The following is a 14,417-nucleotide window of genomic DNA, read 5'->3' as shown; positions in this document are numbered from 1 at the left end:
GGACAGGCCCAACGGAAGGCAATTAAAGAACTGTCCACTGCAGCAGAACGGAGCAGTCACTGGCTGTGGCTGAAACGTAGGGACCCAACATGGGCTCCCAAATGACCACGTGGTGCCACCGTGCGACACACACCCAGGCCTGATCAGCCTGTGGTGGGCCAACCTCGGCAGAGGGTGTCTTGTGATAAATGGCCGAAACACCCAATGAGGTCGGGGACCACAACTGAAGATGTGTCGTACTGGTGGCACCACGTGATCATTGCCAAATTCCACTCCACCCAAGAGGACATCTCCAACTCCACTCAGTCAATTGTTGTGCTAATTATTTAGGGATTTTAACATCTAGTCCTATTAAGAATCCATGGCAACTGCAAATATATCACAACAAATACAGTATATCCTGTTTATCCACTGTCGTGTGGATGTTTATCATAACCTTTTTTCTGTCTATTTAGGGATGGACCCAGTAAATGAGCAGCAGCTAACATGTTATGGTGCATCTGGCTTGAAATGTCAATATGTCCCTACTCAGAAGAACACATAAATAAATACATATTGCAATTCCATTGTTGTTTGATTCCCCTGGTTGACCTCCACCAGCCTCCCCTGGTGTTCTACCTCCACCAGCCTCTCCTGCTCTAGTGTTCTACCTCCCCCAGCCTCCCCTGGTGTTCTACCTCTACCAACCTCCCCTGGTGTTCTACCTCCCCCAACCTCCCCTGGTGTTCTACCTCCCCCAGCCTCCCCTGATGTTCTACCTCCCCCAGCCTCTGCTGGTGTTCTACCTCCCCCAGCCTCCCCTGGTGTTCTACCTCCCCCAGCCTCTCCTGCTCGAGATGTCTCAACCCTCCTTTGAGTCTCGTACGTTGGCCAGGAAGGGTGGAACTACTAAACAGACCCATTTATAAGTAATGTCCTTCAACAATCAATGACTCGTTTAAAAACCAATCCTTGACAGTCAACAGCCCCCCCCCGTGCCCCCCCAGCCCCCCTGGCGGTGGCGGGTGCAGTAGGAGAGTGTGCAGTGGGACAAAGTGCCGTTGATGTGAGTCTAAATCGATATAGATATTCTGACGGCCGACGTCACAGCACCTTGCTGCGCTGGAATAAATAGCTGGTTGTCGTAGTGACGGCGGAAGGCTGAGGTGAGAGGCAGGGATGTGGCGCATCGTGTCCAGAGAGAGAAGAACCTCCTTAGGGACACCAGGGGAGGCTAGTAGAGAGGCAGGGACACCAGGGGAGGCTGGTAGAGGCTGGTAGAGAGGCAGGGGAGGCTGGTAGAGAGGCAGGGACACCAGGGGAGGCTGGTAGAGGCTGGTAGAGAGGCAGGGGAGGATGGTAGAGAGGCAGGGGAGGCTGGTAGAGAGGCAGGGACACCAGGGGAGGCTGGTAGAGGCTTGTAGAAAGGCAGGGGAGGCTGGTAGAGGCTGGTAGAGAGGCAGGGGAGGCTGGTAGAGAGGTATAATATACAACTATAGTCTACAACTGTATATACTACAACTGTATATACAGTACCAGTCAAAAGTCTGGACACACCTTCCTATTCTTTTGACTGGTACTCATATATATATGATCATGTCGAGTTAATGCTGCGTTCCCACATGATCTATTCCAGAAGTGTCCACTAGGTGGAGCTCCACTACCTGGTGTGCTGGGAGGGCAGGGCAGCAGAGGAGTGGGAGGACGACCCTACCCCAAACCCTAACGTTAATCTTAAAGGGGCGGTTTGTAATTGGTACATCATCTTGGGACTTTTAGATCAATTATATAAAGCCATTGATTCCTGGAGTGTATAACTTAGAAATGCCTCATGGGCTTAGTTCAACTGTCTTGCCCCATCAGAACGCACAATGTAAGTCTGTCCATTGTTTGTAAATAATGCAGTGGTAAGCAAACACTGTCCAGCTTCAAACTATCACGTTTCTGTCCTGGACAGTCAGGCCTTGCATCCAAAGCTCCATGGAGGAGACTGGCCCCATCCCTCAACTGTTCACCAAAGTGGTGGAGAGGCCGCTTTGCTGTTGTCTGAATTACAGATTGCACTTTAACCCTTACCTTAACTGTTTTAAACCTCGACTTCAATAGGAGAAACAGGGGGAGAGAGCGAGAGAGAGAGAGAGAAAGAGAGAGAGGGAGGGAGAGAGAGAGAGAAAGAGAGAGAGAGAGACAGAGACGACATGAAACAGAAAGAGAGAAGAGAAACCACATCCTGAAGCAGGTTGAGCCTGAGAGTTGAATTTTAATTTCCACGACACGTAACAAACATAAAAATATCATAACATTTGAGGAATTTGATTCCAAACACACATGCATAGTAACACATTTGAACAATGTATTTTTGGGGCATTAGGATGCCCATGTCTCCCCCCTCATAATCAACACTCATAACTGTTTAAATCAGCAATTAATTAAAAAAGGACAACATAGACAAGTCAATTCTGCATAACACTGCAATAGAAAGAACATAGAACAGGGACAAAATTAACAAACAGAGGAACAGCATAAATAACAGTTCTGCATCAGAGTAAAACCAGTAAAACCAGACATCGAAACCAAATTTGATATACCGACTACAGTTTACACGTTCAATACATGACAAAGTTCTACATCGAAATATAAGATTAATAAAGATGTGCTATCATTCCATTCCAAACAGAATTAACAACAATGGCCAAAAAAACAACATATTAAAACATAATTATCTGAATAAAGCAGTGCTTGTGACTTTGCTGTTCGTTATATAATAGTTAGATAAATATGCATTCCAACGTGTCCAAACAAACTATTCTCTGTGCATCTGACACAAGGCTTAAGAAATACTTTACTTTCAATTCATGAATTAAATATCTAACGAAATATCTTAACACTGGAAGGTATTTCTTTTTTTAAAGAATTAAATAAATAAATAAATAAAGTCACAAAGAAATCATCTGACACAAACTGACCCTCCTTCCTGTTTGCATGTTCCCGGCTCAGAGATGCTTCAGTTGATTGTCTGCTAACAATGCTGTAGAACGATAGAGAGAGAGAGTCATTTCACGTGAGAGAGAGAGAGGAGCAGTAGAACGATAGAGAGAGAGAGTCATTTCACGTGCTCAGCAGAGAGAGAGGAGCAGTAGAACTTCTTGTGTGTGATGAAGTTGGACAGGGTGGTAAACTGGATGTCACACGGACCGCAGTACTTGGCGTTCGCGGTCCCCTGGACGGAGACGGCGGGGCGGGTGACACCACTCTCAGCCTGAGAGGCGGGGGAGGAGGGGGGAGAGGGACACACACCCTGAGGACAGCTGGCTGGACTGTCCGGAGCCGTGGTCGGGCCAGTCGCGTCGCCACCTGGGAGGTCAGAGTTCGTTTCCTGGTTGTCCCCTGAGCGCCCGCCCACCACGTGCTGCTCGGCCTGGCGGCATCCATTAGGGCTCCGGGCTGTCCCCGCCAGGCGGCCATTTTGGCTCAGACTGCCTGGTGTTTCCTGGTGGCCCTCAGGCAAAGGCTGGTCCTCCTCCCCCTCGCTGCCTTGGCTGGGGCTTTTCCCAAGCTCCACCGGGTCTCTCTGCAGGGCCACGGTACCGGTACCGGCGGCCGCGTAGTCGGAGGGCTGGAGGCCGTAGAGCGCTGACTTCATGTTCCCGTGTTCTTCATCTTCCTCACGTCTCCTCTTCTTCAGCGGAGGAGGAGGAGGGGAGGAGGAGGAGGAGAGGAATGGGTCCCTGCTCTCCTCTCTGATGGCGGCCCGAACCGACACCTCGCTGGTCTTCTCTTTCTCTTCTACATGGCTGCTGCTGTTGTTGTTGTTGTGGTGGTGGTGGCCGTGGCCGTCTGGTGTCAGTGCTGCGGGCGGGGCCTTGCGGTGTCGAGCCGCGGCGGGGCAGGTGCTGTGCTTGTGTCGGAGGTAGGCCTCCACCTCGTTGAAGCTGATCTTGCAGACCGTACACTCGTGGTAGTCCAGCAGCCTCCTGGACGCCAACGCCGCTGCCGCCACCGTCACCGGCGCTTTGCCCGGGCTCGACGAAGACGATGATGAGGATGATGATGATAATGAAGATGAAAAGGAGGGACTCTTCTTGCTGAGGTCGATGGGGAAGTCCAGGTCACCCTGAGCGGAGACGGAGTTGCACCTGGAGGCTGACTGAGCTGACTTGGCGAGGCCGGGGAGGCTGGCCTCGGGGGGGTGTCTGGGGACCACGCCCAGGAACATGCTGGGATACCTGGGGTGGAACTGGTTCCCAAACACCTCCCCTGGGTCCGGGTACAGCCCCGCCCCTATGGAGGCCACGCCCACGCCGAGGAACCGCGGGCGGTGGACCATCAGAGGTCCGACCGGCTCGCGACAGACGACGCCCGTCTCGTAGTTGTTCTTCCTTTGTTTCCGCGCCCGCGACGTCCTCTGAGCGGCGGCGGCGGCGGTGGCGGCCGTCTTGTTTCCGTGGGAGCGCCGGGCGAGCGGGTCGTGCCGCGTGGCGCAGTAGAACTGCTTGTGCACCACGTAGTTCTCTGTGCGGCTGAAGGTGATCTTGCACGCCTGGCACGTGGTCTTGCTCACCTCCGTCGCCTCGCCCTCCTCGGACATCGTCCCTGGTGTGTGGGGACACTCGGTCTTGGCGTCTGCCCGCGAGGGGGGAGGAGGAGGAGGAGGAGGAGCCTCCTCGGAGACGCTCGTCCCCCCGGCCGGGCCCTCCGGCGGACCCTTGACCTCGGCTCCGAACAGATCCAGGCCGGGGAGGAGACTCAGCCGGGGGGAGGTGAGGCGGCCGCTGGAGTCCGAGGCGGGCGGGGGACCCCCTGTGGTAAGGCTGACCACCCCTCCCCCGGCCGCGGGGCTCCCTGCCCTGGCGGTGTGGTCCTGGGGCTGGGCCGCCTGCCGCCAGCGACTGTGGCAGTAGTGCTTCTTGTGGACCAGGTAGCTGTCCAGGTTGCTGAAGGCGATGTTGCACTGGAAGCAGGTGGCTCCTTTAGGGATCAGGGCGTTGTACAGCACAGAGGAGGCGGGGTAGCTGTTGTTGTTGTTGTTGTTGTTGTTGCCGGCAGTCCCATGTCTCAACCGACGGTGGACAAGTTCTGACATCTTCACCAGGATCTCCGAGGCCTGGGGGCCGCCCGGCGACGTCACTTCCTGTGAGAAGGGGAAGTGGGGTATGGCAAAGGGCCCCATGGGGAAGGTGGGGCCAGTGTTGTTGTTGTGGTGTTGGTGGTGGTGACGTTGGACGGGCGAGGAGGCTTGTCGAGGGCTGGAGGGTTCAGACTTGACTCTGGTGGAGGAGAAGCTAGCTCTCGAACCCAAGGTAGAGACGGCCCTCACAGCAGGGGGAGGAGTCTCTCTCTTCTCTACCTCTGCACCAGGACTGGTCTGAGGGAGTATGGCCGACCCTAGCCCTGACCCTGACCCTAGCCCTGACCCTAGCCCTGACCCTAACCCTAGCCCTGACCCTAGCCCTGACCCTAGTCCTGACCCTAGCCCTGATCCTAACCCTGATCCTAACCCTGATCCTAACCCTGACCCTGACCCTAGCCCTGATCCTAACCCTGGCTCTGACCCTAGCCCTGATCTTAACCCTGGTCCTGACCCTATACCTGACCATAGCCCTAACCCTAGTCCTGGCTCTATCTCTGACGCTAGCCCTGACCCTAGTCCTGACCCTAGCCCTGACCCTAGCCCTGACCCTAGGCCTGACCCTAGTCCTGACCCTAGACCTGACCCTAGACCTGACCCTAGTCCTGGCCCTAGACCTGACCCTAGCCCTGACCCTAGACCTGACCCTAGCCCTGACCCTAGTCCTGACCCTAGCCCTGACCCTAGCCCTGACCCTATCTCTGACCCTAGCCCTGACCCTGGAATATCTCTCCTGGGCTGCTGGGGGGTGTCAACCGTGCCCGGGCCCCTGCTCCTGCTCCTGGGAGACCCCTCCACCTCCGGGGACTGCTGCCTGGGCCCCCTGGCCCCTGGCCCTGGGAGACCCCTCCATCCCCGCTGGGCCCCTGCTCCTGCCCCTGGGAGACCCCTCCACCCCCGCTGGGCCCCTGCTCCTGGCCCTGGGAGACCCCTCCACCCCTGCTGGGCCCCACTGTGTCCGTGGGTCTGCTGGTGCTGCTCCAGCTCCCGGGGGGAGGGGAAGCTGAAGTGGCAGCTGGAGCACCTGTATCCCGTCTGGGAGAGGTGAGACAGGATGTGATGCTGCAGGGAGGTGAGACAGGTGGCCATGTGATCACACACCGTACATTTCAGACTGGCCACGTCCTCCCCCGGCGTCACCCCTGAGGAGAAGAGAGGGATGGATGGTTAGACTAGATTAGACTAGAGATGATTGATCATCTCAAAACATACATTTCGGTACAACAGTAGATTTTTTTTAAAAGTTGAGGGTGTTTTCACATGGTCTAGTTAGTAGATGCTTGTATGATGTGTGAAATACAAATAGATTGTATTTATAGGTAATACCAAGAGGTCACATTGTCACATTGACTGACAATACGAATGACAACATTTTGACAATTTTAAATAATTTACCATTTTGACCCTATCACCTGGGCTATGTTTGAAAGCACTCCAGAAGTATAACTGTCATGACATCATTCAGCACAGTGACATCATCGTTTAGTACAGTGACGTCATACATGCCCCTCCCCCTCACCGTTGGGCGTGTTCAGGTGCTTCTCTGCATCTTTCTGTGGTCCGGCGGGCATCATAGTGCATTGTGGGTACGGGCTGAGGCTGGTTAGCAGGTCCAGGTCATGGTGCCGCCCGCTGCAGTAGTACATCAGGTGGGCCTGAAGGTTCCGCTCGCTCCGGTACGAGATCCCACACGCCTGACACGGGAAGATGTCCTCTGGACCAATCACAAACCAGAACTGAGGTCAGTCAACCAATCAGGGACCAGATAACACACGCCACAATCATGAGTCACATCACAGAGCGCTGGTACAGAAGACATACACGCACGCACGCACACACACTGACACACACACACACACACACACACACACACACACACACACACTGACACACAGACACACACACACACGTTACATCAACTGACGGTACTTTATTTCATCTCAACCAATCAGATGTCTGTTTGCAGTCTGTCACCCCAGTGTTTATGATGATGTCATTAAGCTTAGTCTACCTTTAATTGGGCAGGCTTATCTCGACCAATCAGAATGTGTGTGAAGAGGAAAGAGGCGGGAGAGAGTCTCATGGGGGAAAGAAAGCATTCAGGCATAACTTATCTCCCATTGGTCAGCTGGGGATGGAGATGACCTCACCCTGTTGACCTCTACCAGACAGGATAGGCTGGTGTGTGCATGTGTGTGTGTGTGTGTGTGTACATTCACACAGAGACTGAAGGTCAGAAAGAGCCTTAATGAGTCTCTTATCCCTGACAAACAGACTCATGTGAGCTCAGATAGCTAACTGATGTGTGCGTGCACGCGTACACACACAAACACACACACACACACACACACACACACACACGTCTACTTACTGTTGACTACAGCTGCTTGTTGGGGAAGCAGCTGGATGGAGTCCAGCAGGCTAGCGGGGTACATCCCCTCAGACAGACAAGCCTTCTGATAGGCTGGGTACATCCCCTGAGACAGACAGGCCTTCTGATTGGCTGAGAACATCCCCTCAGACAGACAGGCCTTCTGATAGGCTGGGTACATCCCCTCAGACAGACAAGCTTGGTGATTGACAGCTTGGAGGCGGGAGTAGAAGGCCACAGCGAAGGCAGCTAGCTCCTCCCCCTCTATGATGGGTTTGGTTGTGGTGCACCAAAGATGAGCCCCTGGGGACAACACAACACAGAAGGATTAATGCTGCGTTCACGCCCTCTCAGAAACTCTGAACTTCAGAGTGACAATAAGAACATTGAGTCATTTGCTTCGTAGAGCTCCCTATCGGTTGATTCTGATCCCTACAGTACCTTCTAGAACGTATGGCCCCTCTCTAGAACATGTATGACCTCAAGAACATGAACATGAATGATGAGTATTAAACCCATCTCCAACCCTGTCCTCCATCCATCTCCATCCCTTCCTCTTCTCCTCCATCCCTTCCTCCTCTTCCTCCTCCTCTTCCTCCTCCTCCATCCCTTCCTCCTCTTCCTCCTCCTCTTCCTCCTCCCCCCTCTCCATCCCTTCCTCCTCTTCCTCCTCCTCCTCTTCCTCCTCCTCCATCTCCAGCCCTTCCTCCTCCCCCCTCTCCATCCCTTCCTCCTCTTCCTCCTCCTCTTCCTCCTCCTCCTCCTCCATCTCCAGCCCTTCCTCCTCCAACAACACCACACCCTGGACAGAACACTTCTCTATAAAAGTCCTGGATGATGACGGCATTCTAGAATGCTCCGTGAAGCATTCCACTGGGCCCCGGCAGAACAAACTCATTAAGCAGCAGAAACAGGCTCTGGGAGGGTGATAACATGTATCTGCTGGCTGTGACAGCCTCTCTGTCTTCTGCTGAGGGGATTAGAGGCTCTGATATGACTGTTTACGGGACGCCTGGCCGCAGAGATAACCAGCCAGCCAGCCAGTACTGCGCTGGCTAGGACCACCGCAGAGTCACTGGGTAGGACCGAGAAGCAGGACTCAACACTGGCATCTACCTCCGATAACTAATTAGAGGCAATTAGGTAATTGATTAATTAATTAATTAATTAATTAATAAACACATTAATAGTCAGAGAACTACGCATGTAAATGGAGCTATGATTTGGGAAGTCCAAGGCTGTTTTGGAAGAATGATGATAACTCTCAGACATTGCTCGACATGACGACATGGACATGTTCATATGAGCAGCCTCTGAGACAATCGTTTCACTGAGCATTGTTATATTTAAACATTATTATTATTAAAGGATGATATTGTACTGAATGTGAACAGACAGAGTTTGGTCCAAACACAGAGCCAGTTTAACCCCAACACCACAGCACTGTCCTGTCCTGACAATTAGTAGAATGTAGATGATTTTAATTATAATAATTCTAATTCTGATGATTCTAAGTCCGATTGTTCTAATTCTGATTATACTAATTCCAATTCTAATTCTGTTGATTCTAATTCAGATGATTCTAATTCTATTGATTGTAATTATTTGGTTAGAACGAACGGCAATAACCTTGCAGAGTGAAAGCTTTGGTTCTCAGAGATTTAGACGTTTATGAGTGTGTTGGCTCGGCCTCTTCCCTCTGGTCATTAACCAGATCTTATCCACCTCTTTTTTCTGGTTTTCTGCTCGAAATGACATGCCCACAGTGAATATAAAATATCTCCACAATCACAAGGGCCTTCATAATGATCTTATCAAATGAAAGCTAACACCTGTGGGGTGGCTGTAGAAGTGTCAGAATCAAAATCTATATTACTGTGTCAGAGTAAATAGAGCTAGAACATTATAAAACATCTCAAATTCAGTCTCCGCCTAAAAAAACAACAGCTTTTACAGTGAATATCACCTTGGAAACCTGATGACGAAGCCCAAATCATCTAGGAATCAGTACTCCAGGGTCTTATTAGTACTTGTGCCAAAGTCGATGCTAGTAATGTGAGCAAATGCAACTTTGTACCTGTTTTAGTACAGGTATGTTTAGGCGGACACCTATATGTTTAGGCCATTTGGAGATATTTTGGCACCATCTTTGACCTTTGACCTTTCTCATGTATCAGAAAATTGGACGGGTGGATTCGGCAGCTTTTAGACCGGTTGGGCTGGACATTGTCAATTCCATCTGGCAACCGTGGTAGCAAAATATGTGCATACATTACAACATCGTATCTGGTAGCCTACTGGACTGGGTTGCACCAATATGGCGTAAGTCATTACTAAATGCAGGCATTTAGTAGTTACTAAACCCCTAGTTGTTACTAGCTAGTTTCAAACTAGTTGTTTACTAATTTCGGTTGCACCACGCCAATCTTTTGCCAATCTTAGCTAGTAAATACTCAGTTTTGGTAACTGTTTTTTGTTTCTCTACTGTAACATAACCAGGTACATTAATAATAATAATTATTAATAATTACAATTTACAATACAAATACAACAATTGGGGGTCCCTCCCCAAAAATGTGGGCGCGCTGCGCGCGCACAAAATCACCCACCAAGCCCTGATTCTGACCCAGGAAAAACCCTGGTATGTACTGTATAACATGATAGCCATCTATGAGCAATGCACTGTATATAAGATGATGACTGTGGGGAACATGGCGCGTTCTGGCCTGCAGAGGGAGCCAGACTGCCGTTGGAGGGGAACAAGGGGCTGATTACGGACAGGTGTCAGTGATCAGACTCGTTGTCCCACTGGTCTATTTAACCTGTGTGTGTTTGTTCCCTCGAGAAAGGAGGAGGGCAGGAAGTACCTGCCGCACGGAGACACTGAGAGACCGAGAGAGAGAGAGAGCCGCGGCGAGGACGCACGAGATCCCGAAAGGGGGTGAGGTGCAGGGAGCCGGGCGGACGGAGCGGGTCCCGAAAGGGAGGAGTAGCGGGGCGAGAGCGAGGGCTCTGCCAGGAGCGGAGTAGCGGGGCGAGAGCGAGGGCTCTGCCAGGGGCGGACGGAGCGGGTCCCGAAAGGGAGGAGTAGCGGGGCGAGAGCGAGGGCTCTGCCAGGAGCGGAGTAGCGGGGCGAGAGCGAGGGCTCTGCCAGGAGCGGACGGAGCGGGTCCCGAAAGGGAGAGACAGCGGGAGGGGGAAAAAGACTCGCTCAGCACGTCAGTGACGGTGCTGAGTTGTGCTGGACTAAATAAACATATATTCTGTACCATTCCTCTGTGTCGACCTCCCTCTGTGCCTAGAGACTGCTACATCTGGCGCCCAACGTGGGGCACAGAGAGGGGGTCGGCACACACGCCCAGAGGACCATGGACTCATCGGTCCAGGTGGTGACGCACCTGGCCCGAATGCTACAGGCGCAGGAGGTGATGGCAGCGGAGTTGATGCGGGGACAGGCGGAGCAGCGGGCCATGCTCCGTGAGCTACTGGACCGCACCGAGCCACCCGGGGGAGGTCCCCGGGTTCGGGCCCAGAGGATGGGGGTGTGGGACGAGCCGGAGGCCGTTCTCGACCCCTTCCCCGACAACCACCTGCCCCGACCGCAGGTTCCAGCCCCGGGCCCAGCACCGGGCCCGCGCCCTACCCCGACCCCGGCTCCGCGCCAACGGGCCGGCGGGGCGCGGCCTGGGGTACGGCCTGCGGTGGAGCCGCGGCGGGAGCCACCAACGCCTGCCCGGAGGACGGGGCGGGACACCGGGGGGAGGAACACACACGGGGGGCCAACCTCCACCCCACAGACGGCCCCACGAGCGGTAGAGGAGGGATGCTGGCGATGCGGACAGCCTGGCCACCTCCGCCGGGAATGCCCCGAGATGGAGGTGGGTCAGGTAATCCGCGTCGTCGGCAGTCCGACCCCTCCCCCGCGTCCAGGACAGGCGTTTTACATCCCAGTAAGGGTACAGCGTGAGACGCACCAGGCGCTGTTGGATTCTGGCGCCCAACAGACCATGATCCACCAGCGCCTGGTTCGACCCGGGGCATTGTTAGAGGCATCGCGGGTTGGGATACTGTGTATACATGGGGATTGTCACCAGTATCCGGTGGTCCCCATCGAAATTCGTTATGGGGGAAAAAAATATAGTGTCAAGGCGGCGGTTAGTCCGAGCCTCATGCACCCCCTAGTTTTGGGGTCAGATTGGGCTGGGTTTCCGCAGGTATTAGGGGAAACCACGGGGGTGCGTGCACGACCGACAGGGAAATGTGAGGCGTGCACAGTGCTCTGCGCTGATGCGAGGGCGTCCGACGCTGCCGAGGAGCCGGAGGAGGCGGTGGGTCCGGCACCCGCAGATCCGCCGCCTGCGTTCCCTCCAGTAGCCGACTTCCCCCTCGAGCAGTCTCGCGACGCCACTCTACGCTCCGCCTATGACCAGGTGATCAGTATTGATGGTGTGCTGGTACGGCCAGACGCTGTGCGCGCCCACCCGTATTTTGTATTGATTAGGGACAGACTGTATAGAGTGAGTCGTGACACTCGCAGGGACGAGGAAACGACCCAGTTGTTGGTACCTAGGAGCCGCCGGAAAGCTATATTTCAGGCGGCGCATTATAACCCTATGGCGGGCCACTTAGGATACGACAAAACACTCAATCGGATAATGGCTCGATTTTATTGGCCGGGGATTCGGGCAGAGGTGCATCTGTGGTGTGCATCCTGCCGCGAGTGCCAATTAGTCAATCCCCCGGCCGTGCCCAGGGCACCGTTGTGCCCCCTTCCCCTGGTAGAGGCACCATTCGACCGGATTGGGATGGATATAATCGGGCCATTTGAACGTTGCTCACAGGGCTATCGGTTCGTGTTAGTCCTCATAGACTACGCGACTCGATACCCCGAGGCAATACCGCTTCGTACTATCTCTGCAAAGAGTGTAGCACAGCCGTTATTCCAGGTCATCTCCCGGGTGGGGATCCCGAAAGAGATCCTCACCGACCAAGGCACTAACTTTATGTCACGAACACTTGCAGCCCTTCAACTTCACGGTGGTTCACAGGCCGGGGACGCAGATGGTCGTGGCCGACTTCCTCTCCCGTGATGGGGGGGGGGGAGTAGGCTATCGGCCGGTTGTTTCCCCGGCCTCGAAACTGGCGGTGGGGATGTGTGGGGAACATGGCGCGTTCTGGCCTGCAGAGGGAGCCAGACTGCCGTTGGAGGGGAACAAGGGGCTGATTACGGACAGGTGTCAGTGATCAGACTCGTTGTCCCACTGGTCTATTTAACCTGTGTGTGTTTGTTCCCTCGAGAAAGGAGGAGGGCAGGAAGTACCTGCCGCACGGAGACACTGAGAGACCGAGAGAGAGAGAGAGCCGCGGCGAGGACGCACGAGATCCCGAAAGGGGGTGAGGTGCAGGGAGCCGGGCGGACGGAGCGGGTCCCGAAAGGGAGGAGTAGCGGGGCGAGAGCGAGGGCTCTGCCAGGAGCGGAGTAGCGGGGCGAGAGCGAGGGCTCTGCCAGGAGCGGACGGAGCGGGTCCCGAAAGGGAGGAGTAGCGGGGCGAGAGCGAGGGCTCTGCCAGGAGCGGAGTAGCGGGGCGAGAGCGAGGGCTCTGCCAGGGGCGGACGGAGCGGGTCCCGAAAGGGAGGAGTAGCGGGGCGAGAGCGAGGGCTCTGCCAGGAGCGGAGTAGCGGGGCGAGAGCGAGGGCTCTGCCAGGAGCGGACGGAGCGGGTCCCGAAAGGGAGAGACAGCGGGAGGGGGAAAAAGACTCGCTCAGCACGTCAGTGACGGTGCTGAGTTGTGCTGGACTAAATAAACATATATTCTGTACCATTCCTCTGTGTCGACCTCCCTCTGTGCCTAGAGACTGCTACAATGACCACGGGTCTTTCTGCTGCTGACCAAGGGGCTGAGTCCTGCTGATGGGGCCAATTTTTCTTTCAGAGTCTGTAGGCTACTGTATTTGTTTATTAAGATTTCATAAATATGATATATTGTCTGAATTTTTTTCTTGTTTTATAAAATGTTATTATTTATTATTTTCATTTCTTGTGCTGGTTTATTATGAACAACATGTAAAATAGCAGGAAACTAGCACAAATAATTGGTTGGGAGAGAGGGGCCGCCGCTGCCAAAACGTGCACAGTTTTAATTTTATAATAATTTTGCCATTTAGCAGACGCTTTTATCCAAAGCGACTTACAATTACGAATTACAGGGACATTCCCCCTGGAGTAACTGAGGGCTAAGTGCCTTACCCAAGGGCACACTAGTAGTGGTGTGGCTTCAGGCGGGATTTGAACTCACAACCTTCCGATCCCAAGTCCAACTCACTATCCACTAGACCACTATCCACTATCCACTATCCACTAGACCAGTTTTGGGTCGCTCCACCGCCAAAAAATCTCACTCCAAACTTTTGGTGAAACTTGGCAGCCCTGGTTAAAGACCTTGATTCCGGAAGTGAGTCACATACAAATGGATAGAAAACCTGATGTCCTCACATACTAGACACATATAACACATAAGAACACAATCTGACTCATCAACTCTGAAAAGAAGCTGGAGTTTGTTTGTTTTATTTTCTGATGAAAGATGACAAAAACAAAAACAAAAAAGTTAAGAAAACTCAAAACAAAAGGCACCTAAACACTACACTGCAACCACCCTAAGACACCAAGACGCCTCCTGTGGTGTTCTACCTCCCCCAGCCTCCCCTGGTGTTCTACCTCCCCCAACCTCCCCTAGCCTCCCCTGGTGTTCTACCTCCACCAGCCTCCCCTGGTGTTCTACCTCCCCTGCCTCCCCTGGTGTTCTACCTTCCCCAGCCTCCCCTGGTGTTCTACCTCCCCCAGCCTCCCCTGGTGTTCTACCTCCACCAGCCTCCCCTGGTGTTCTACCTCCCCCAGCCTCCCCTGGTGTTCTACCTCCCCTGCCTCCCCTGGTGTTC

At 53.7% G+C, this 14,417-nt stretch overlaps 1 protein-coding gene across 1 annotated transcript in view; it reads right to left on the bottom strand.

The window, feature by feature from the left end:
- Nucleotides 1–3,082: 3,082 nt before the first annotated feature.
- The window catches only part of LOC308154010 (zinc finger protein ZFPM2-like), a gene marked incomplete at both ends in the record, with an annotated part of 45,740 nt that continues 34,405 nt past the window's right edge, over nucleotides 3,083–14,417 (bottom strand). The window contains 6 exons of the mRNA XM_080527190.1: nucleotides 3,083–3,658; nucleotides 3,842–5,339; nucleotides 5,826–6,249; nucleotides 6,627–6,821; nucleotides 7,479–7,584; nucleotides 7,690–7,781. Of these exons, the coding sequence (XP_080383316.1) occupies nucleotides 3,083–3,658; nucleotides 3,842–5,339; nucleotides 5,826–6,249; nucleotides 6,627–6,821; nucleotides 7,479–7,584; nucleotides 7,690–7,781 (2,891 nt within the window). The remainder of the gene's footprint in view (nucleotides 3,659–3,841; nucleotides 5,340–5,825; nucleotides 6,250–6,626; nucleotides 6,822–7,478; nucleotides 7,585–7,689; nucleotides 7,782–14,417) is intronic.

The sequence above is a fragment of the Nansenia antarctica genome, assembly GCF_963989245.1.
Source record: "Nansenia antarctica genome assembly, chromosome: 3".
Classification (NCBI taxonomy): Eukaryota; Metazoa; Chordata; class Actinopteri; order Argentiniformes; family Microstomatidae; genus Nansenia; species Nansenia antarctica.
Note: the sequence above shows the minus strand (reverse complement) of the source record. Positions and strands in the feature narration are given on the sequence as shown.